This window comes from Cetorhinus maximus, chromosome 3, assembly GCF_964194155.1.
Source record: "Cetorhinus maximus chromosome 3, sCetMax3.hap1.1, whole genome shotgun sequence".
In the NCBI taxonomy this organism is placed as follows: Eukaryota; Metazoa; Chordata; class Chondrichthyes; order Lamniformes; family Cetorhinidae; genus Cetorhinus; species Cetorhinus maximus.
This window is the reverse complement of record NC_135881.1, coordinates 99278500-99286686: the sequence shown is the minus strand read 5'-3', so window position 1 is coordinate 99286686 and position 8187 is coordinate 99278500. Positions and strand designations below refer to the sequence as shown.

Here is an 8187-nt window from a genome sequence, read left to right as displayed (position 1 = left end):
CCCTCACTGTCTCGCTCTGTGCTCCCACTCCCACTGAGAGCACCCTCCAGAAGTATTGTGTGGCCCTACCACCATGTTACATGGGATAGACTCAGGGCAGATTTAGCAGCTCAAAACCGGACATCCATGAGGCGCCGTGAGATATCCGCAGCAACATAATTCTGTTCAACCACAACCTGTAATCTCATGGCCTGGCGTAACTCTCACTCTACTATTACCATCAAACCAGGGCATCAACTCTGGTTCAACGAGCAGTATAGAAGAGCACACCAGCAGCTGCACCAGGTTTACCTGAAAATGAGGTGCCAACCCAGTGAAGCTACAACACAGGATTACATGCATGCTAAATAGCTGAAGTAGCATGCATTAGATAGACAGAGGCAAATATTCCCACAGCCAACATGTCAGATCACCACTTTGCATAGTTCCTTTAGAAGAAGAGGAGAGTTCTCCCAGTGCCCTTGCCAAAATTTATACTTAAATCAACATAATTAAAATATATTATCTGGTTATAATCTCATTGCTGTTTACTGAACACTGTGTTGTACAAATTGACAGTTGTATTCCCTACATTGCAACAGTGACTGCATTTCAAAAGCACTTAATTGGCTGGAAAGCACTTTGAAACATTCTTTACTACCTTCTGTGTCATGTTCATTAATCCATCTCCTAATTACTGGTCTTTACAGGACCTCCGGTAAATTTCTTCCATGTCATTGGTTACAACATGAATCATGATTTCTGACTCTTCTCCTTCTCTCTCCAAAGTTTATTGGATTGCTGCTTATAAAAGTTAGGTGGGCCAGTGACTGATTAGGATCTCATTTTGATTGCATTGCATACTTTGGCTGAGGCCTAACAATTGTAAATTTCTAGCCTGGCTGCATTGCTCTTTTGTATTATTCCTCAATTTAAAAACAAAAATAGATTGTGTTCTTTTTTAACCACCTTGCCAACTTGCCCTGCCACCTTTAAGTATTTGTGTACATGGACATTAAGGTCTCCTTACTTATCTACACTTTTCAAAATTGTACCATTCATGGTAAACTGCCTTTCCATTTTAATATTTCCAATGTGCAACACTTCACATTGCTCTGCATTGAACTCCATCTGCCATTTTCCTGTCCATTTCACCATCCTTTGCCATCCTGAAGCCTATATCAATCCACACTGTGATTTACGACCGTGTCAAGCACCATGTCAGCTGTAAACTTTATAATGCTGCTCTCTACACCCCAAGTCCAGGTTGTTTATAAGTTGAAAAGAACAATGGACCCAAGACTGACCATGGGAACACCACTACAGACCACTTCCCAGTCAGAGAAACAGCTGTTCAACACCATCCTTTGCTTTCTGCAACTTGCCCAGTTATGTATCCCGTTCTGAAGAAGAGTCATACTGACTTGAAACATTAACTTGTTTCTCGCTCCACAGATGATTCCAGACCTGCTGAGTTTTCCCAGCATTTTCTGTTATTATTTCATGTATCCATAGTGTCACTTTGCATTTAATTCAATAAGCTTTTATCTTCTTAAATAATTTTTTTGTCTTGCATTTTGTCACATAGCTCCTGAAAATCCATAAAGATATCTACAGCACTAACTCAATCTGTTATCTCATCAAAGTATTCAGGTAAAAAAAAAGTCATTTGGTAATACAGAATTTGAGTATTACTGATGAGTGCAAGATGAAAAGCTTTGACAAAGTGTTTTTTTTTCAGCAATTCAGCAAAGTCAGTCAGACACGAGTTGTATTTAACAAATCCTTGCTGGCTCTCCTTGATTAACCCAACTTCCAAATGTAAGTTTATTTTGTCCCTGATAATGGTTTTTAATAACCTCCCCAAAGCCGATGTTAGGCTGATTGACCTGTAATTTCCTGGTTTATTCCTTTCCCCTTTCCTGAATAATGACATAATTTTAGCAACCCTACTGTCCCCTGGCACTGCTCCTGTATTCAATTGGGGTGGAAAAATTGTGACCAAAGCACCTGTGATTTCTACATTTGCTTCTACCATATGCTAATTCCTGGTCACCTATTCTACCTATCCAGCTAAAGTTATCAGCCACTCCACCTTGCACTTCTAATTTTAAAATTCTTATTATCTTTAAATCCCTCCACAGCTGCAACCTATTCCAGTCTTATATTTCTCTTTGGTAACACTTGATTCCTCTATCTGTGTCATTTTGTGCAGCTCCCTTCCCTTTGCTCCATCTTTGGCCTCACACCTTTCAGCTACCTAAGGTTTTTTTTAAACTCGATTCCTTCCCTAAACCTCTCTGTTTCTCTACCTCCATCTCATCATTTAACAGTCTTCTGAAAACTCATCTCTGCCACCAGGATTTTGGTCACCCCTTCTAATCTCTCTCTTACTAAATCAGCTTCCATTCTCTATACATCTCTGTTTGAAGTGCCTTGGAACCATGTTTTTACTTTCAAGGTGCTTTATAAATGAAAGTTGTTGTAAAATGAAGCTCAAAAGCTTAAATTGTAGCATGAAGTTCTGTATGTTCGCTTTGGAAACCATACAATGGTGAAAAACCATCTTGAAAATGTTGTACACTTCTATAAACATATATTTATTCTCTGTATCAACATCTGTATTAGTTGACTTTTGTACTGGTAGGATTGGATGAAAACTGAAAGCCTGTAAAATGTCTGCTAAATTCTGTATTAAATTATCTAAATGTATTATCAGTTTGATTCTGCGCCCCATTTAGATATGATTTATACATTCCAGTTATAATGCACTGTTAGAATTGAATCGTTGATTAATTTGATGCATTTAATCAAGTTTTCGGGAATATAAATTGTAACAATTTTATTACTTTTTTGGTTTTTCAATCTGCTATTTGAAGTGGGAAATAATATAGTTTTATTGATAAATTTCAATGCACAGGTTTAAGTTTAACACTTACCAGGGTGTGTACACTTCTCAATTTCAAAACAAGTTCATTGCACAGATTTTAATACTAAATAGTGACTTCTTATGGGATTAGCTTCCACACATTGGCAATTATGTTTTTCTCAGATGATAACTTGACATTCTTGGTAAAAATTGCAAAAATTTCTCTTTTTTTGCGCCAGGTACGGAAATGTTTTGTAAAATCACTGCCAAATTGAAGATGTTACGCCAACCGAGATGTTGATTCCATTTTCCCACCTTGAGCTTCAGCATCTATAGGGTTTCATAGTACTAATGGCTACTAAGCTGTAGAAAACACCCTGATGCTCTGAGGATGTGAGTACTGTCTGATTTATGAGATGATGCAGCCACCCTTCTCCTTGAAGGGATTCTTGTCCTCAGGGATTCCCTTTATTAAAGGATCTTCTGCAGACTGTGATTCAATGCAATCCTTCAGTTCCTCGGCACATTTAGACACCTGAAATAATTCAAAGTCAAATTATAATTGGTAAACGATAAATGGACTGATTGTAGAATTTAAACACAGTCACAATAGTATACATGCAGAGGGCTGTCTCCTGTTCCTGAGAATGCTGTTCATAGCCAGGCATGCAGCATTGGCCTTGCTGTGTCTGCTCCACAGTTTACATCAAAGGGTAGAAGAGTATAACTGCAGCTTCAGATGCCAATTGATGCACTGTGCATTTCCAATATATTCTATTTCCGTTTTCAATTTCCAATATCCTAAATTTACATGTGCTGCAAATTAGGAGAAGCAATATGCATTCCTCCTATTACCTCTGACCGAACATGTAGACTTTATTGCTGGCTATCTGAGACTTAACAAAGCTGTCTGTACTGTAAACATTAATACAAGCAACAAAATTTCAAGTCTCCAATATTCAATCACCTGTGACATTGAACTTATATAAAATATTCATTATGAGCATATTCAATTACATTGTTTCTTATTTTAATACAATATTACATATTCCAACAAATCCTGCTTTATCACTTATTACGGTTAATTTGCAGTAACCTAGTGGATCACAGATATAATTGAAGACATTGTGCACATTATTGATTCTTTCCTGAGTCTGTTGAATTTTAAGACTAGCCCTAACTTTAATGAGGAACAGCCATATCACTGTGATCTGTGAGTGTTCATAATGGAAGTGCACTTATTAGACAGAAGGTTTGAAGTATGGCTAATGTTTGGTGGGGTAAGAGGCAGCAGTGGATAGCTTTGTCTTGACCTTTATTCCCACAATTTGGCACTCAGTGTTAACATCTGGCAGGTCCAAAGCCATTAAAGTATTAAAATAAGTTGCATGTTGGATTTGCTTGAAATTTTAACTAATTCATCACATTTTTGATCTTTATTCAGATTTCACTAATGCTGAAAGGCAATTTGCTGCTTGCGTTTCATTCTATGAAATGAACCTTAGCACCAATTTAGCAATAGTTAAAAGAAAACTGCAGACCCACAAAACAGCAACAGAAAAATAGAAGTTTCATCTTAGTGTTCTGGAATCATAAACAGGAGTTCCTACCAGCATCCTCTCTAACGTGATTTCTTTACGAAGTTGCTCTACCTCCATTTTCAATCGGTCCTTATCTGTTAACTCTTCCATCCCGGGTGTTATGGTGTCTTAAAAACAAACAAACTTTCGTTCGTAATATTGTCAAGATAATCGCAATTTTTAAAGCACGGATGTTTAAACAACTCTTGCTGCGATGCAATGCGAACGAATGAATGGTGTAAGAGGCGCAAGTTTTGGAAGCGATGAGCTCACCTTGTCCCGGGGTAAATTCAACTCATCCACTGGCGAGACTCTCCGGCTCCAGCCACTTCCACGGCCAGTGATCCCGCAACCTCCTGTAAGGCCCTTTAAAACAAGGCCCTTAATATCTTAATCTTCCAATGTGATTAAATCAAGAGCTTTAACAGATTTAAACATTAAGTAGAAGGGGAGAAAATCCTTGCCAAACATATTGTTCTAAAATTGCATACGCAACTTTTAAAGGAAACAGTTTGTTTAAAAAAAACACATCCTTTGGTTCGTCAGCCTTCCTGTAAACATACTTTTTATTTATTTTTAAGTTGCATTTATTAATTAAGTGGATCATACTGACGTCAGCGGCGGTAAGCTGCAAAAGTCTGTTATCAGAGTGTTTATCGCCTCTTATACATCTGTTGGAGTGGGTCACCTGCTCAACGCAGTCACTTATAATAATCACTTACAATAATTCTCATTGCTTTCCCACACACACTGAAATATATTTAAAATCATTCCCTGCAAAATACGTGGTAAAATTGAAACTTATTTTTGGTTTGTTTAACACACACGGGCATCTTCAAAATGACCTAAAATAGGTTGATTTTTAAAAATAAATCTGTCCTTCACAGGACAAAGTCTCTCTACTCGAACATTAAAGATGCAATGTTATTCTGTGACAACATCTTTTGACGGGGTGTTCACAAATTGTAACATTGAATAGAAATTGGATTTGGCTGTGCCTGTTTTATAGGTGTAAAATGAAAACAAACCTATCATTCTCAGCCTTGAATATGCTCAGCATCTGAACAACCACCGTCCTCTCTGGTAAAGAATCCTAAAGATCCACGACCTTCTAATTGAAGACATGTCTCCTCATCTCAGTCCTCAATGGCTGCTTACCCTGAGACTGTGCCCCCTTCCAGACTCCAGCCAGTGGAAACAGTTTCTCAGCACCTACCGGGTCAAGCCTTCTCAGTATTATATGTTCCAGTGAGGTCACCTCTCAATCTTACTAAGCTCCACACAGTATAGACCCATATGATTCAATTGCTCCTCATAGAGCATCTCTCTTATTGCAGGAATCATTCTACTGAACCTCTATTGCACCCTTTCTAACGCGTGTATCCTACCTTAGGTAAGGAGGCCAAAAATGTGCATAGTGCTTTCACCAAAGAACTATACAATTTCAGCAAGACTTTCTTACTCTTATACTCCAAACCCCTTGCCAACAAAGGCCAACATACAATTTGCATTCACAATTGCTTGCTTGTACCTGCATGCTAACTTTCTGCGTTTCATGTGGAAGGATACCAACGTTTAATAGCCCCTTACCAATTAAAAATATTCTGATTTTCTATACTTCCTAGCAAAGTGAATAGCCTCACATTTCTGCAAATGCATCTGTCCTATTTGCTTTGTTCTGACATGGCAGATGATGTGTGCCAGGTGGACCAAATCTATGAGGGAAACCTGATTGCGCTATCACAACAGTTTTGCAATTTGTATTTATCATGAGATGTGTACAGTGAATTCAGGAGTAATAAACCCACCAAGACCTTTAGAGATTTTAAAAATTGAATTAAAATATTTATTAACAAAATAAAAGATGTCAAGCACATACATAAGACTACAATTGCTTACTACTATAATAACTTCTAATTAACCTGACCCCAGTTACACCCACTTTAAGGCAACAGTCCCAAATAGATTTTAGAGTTAAAACAGAACCAGCAAGTTAACACAATACCCACTTGACAGTGGAATCCCAAATGTCTTTTCCCGAACTTCTGTTTCGTTATATAGCAAACTTATGCACAAATGCTGGAGGCTTCATTAAGGCTATTTCACACACTGCTGTTACATCTTACAATGCCTTCTGCCACATAGACCTTCATTCTCCTCTATAAATGTTTCTCTCTTTTTAATATGTAAATTCTATTGTTCCATGTGTATTTGAAACTGTATCTTCCTCATAATATAAAATCTTTCATGTTGCCAATATATTGTCAGTAACCTTTGCAGAAAATAAACATATTCCTTAGCCTTGCTTATCTGCCTAATTGTAAACAGACCGAGTCCCCTTTGAAATCTAAATCTCTTCATTTATCTAAAAATGCAAATTCCCTTCACCTTACATGCTAAGCCAGCATCCATGTTTACTCAATAGCTTGTCAAGAACCTAGATTCTTTTGATGGTTTTAAACTTGCAGTCTACTTCACTTCAGATGTAATTAAATCACATACAGACCCAAGTATACTTACCCCCATAAACCCACTTCACAATAAACCAGAAAAATATTATGAAAATTATTATACTTTCATCACAGCTTTAACCATTCCCTGTGATAGTTAGTTCCACATACTCACTCCCCTTTGGGTAAGGAAGTTTCTTCTGAATTCCCTATTGGATTACTTGCTGACTATCTTGTGTTGATGAATTTTATTTATGCTCTTCCCCACAAGTTGAAACATTCTCTCTGCGTACATTCTATCAAAACCTTCCTCCAATTTAAAGAACTCTATTAGGTTACAACTCAGCCTTCAAGAGAAGACAGACCCAGCCTGTTCATCTTTCCTCATATGTATACCCATGCATTTCTTGTATCATCCAAAACTTCTTTGCACGCTCTCCAATGCCTCTGTATCCCTTTTATAAAATGGTGAACAGAACTGCATACAGTCCTCTAAGTATGGTCTAAAAAAGTGAAAATTATTAATTTAAATTGTAAGCGGCAGTGGTCCCAGCACTGGTCCTTTTGTGTACCACCATTTCCCACCTTCTGCCACTGTGAATAACTACCCTTTACTCCCACTCTCTGCTTCCAGCCTTGAAGTCAGCTGGCAATCCATTCTGCCACTTGTCCCCTGACTCCACATTCTCTGGCCACATTCATTAGTTTATTATGGGCAATTTATTGAAGGCTTTATGTAAACTCAGATAAATTACATCGACTGCATTATAATTTTCTATTCTCTCTGTTACCTTGCCAAAAAATCCAGAGATTTGGTCAAACAAGATTTTCCCTATTAACATCCATGCTGACCATTCATTATTGTGGTTTCCTTTTTTAGATGTTCTTTTATTTACTCCTTTAGTGGGGATCCCACTATTTTTTCCTACCACTGATGTTAATCCGACTGGTGTCTCACTCCCTTGACATATTCTGTCCCTATTCTTAAATATAGGAATTACATTAGCAATCCACCAGTTCTCTGGTACTAAACCTTTTTCAAAGCATTATTAAATACGTGTAATAATCCCTCTGTTATATCTTAGGTTCTTTTAAAATGTGTGGATGCAATCCTTCTGGACCAGGGGTTTTACCTTCTTTGAATTTGATTAGTTTATTCAATGCATCCCCTTTTTTATTTTAAATGTATTTAAATCATTACTCACCTTGCAATTCAATAACATGTCCACCTGATCTATCTCCTTGGTAAATACTGAAACAAGGTGATTATTTAATATTTCTGCCATCTCTTTTGTTACGTGTGGTATTG

The 8187-nt window shown here is 37.4% G+C and overlaps 1 protein-coding gene and 1 long non-coding RNA gene across 2 annotated transcripts; one reads left to right on the top strand and one right to left on the bottom strand.

Annotated features, from left to right (window-relative positions):
* Positions 1-2794: 2794 nt before the first annotated feature.
* On the bottom strand, positions 2795-4546 carry LOC144678815 (guanine nucleotide-binding protein G(T) subunit gamma-T1-like). The gene is made up of 2 exons (XM_078538758.1): positions 4459-4546; positions 2795-3383 (listed from the first exon to the last, which is right to left on the bottom strand). The coding sequence occupies exons 1-2, from the start codon at positions 4537-4539 to the stop codon at positions 3258-3260; spliced, it is 207 nt and encodes a 68-aa protein (XP_078394884.1). The 5' UTR covers positions 4540-4546; the 3' UTR covers positions 2795-3257.
* LOC144678816 (uncharacterized) lies at positions 4430-4911 on the top strand. The gene is made up of 2 exons (XR_013576188.1): positions 4430-4546; positions 4690-4911. It is a non-coding gene; the product is annotated as an uncharacterized LOC144678816 (long non-coding RNA).
* The last annotated feature ends 3276 nt before the right edge of the window (positions 4912-8187 follow it).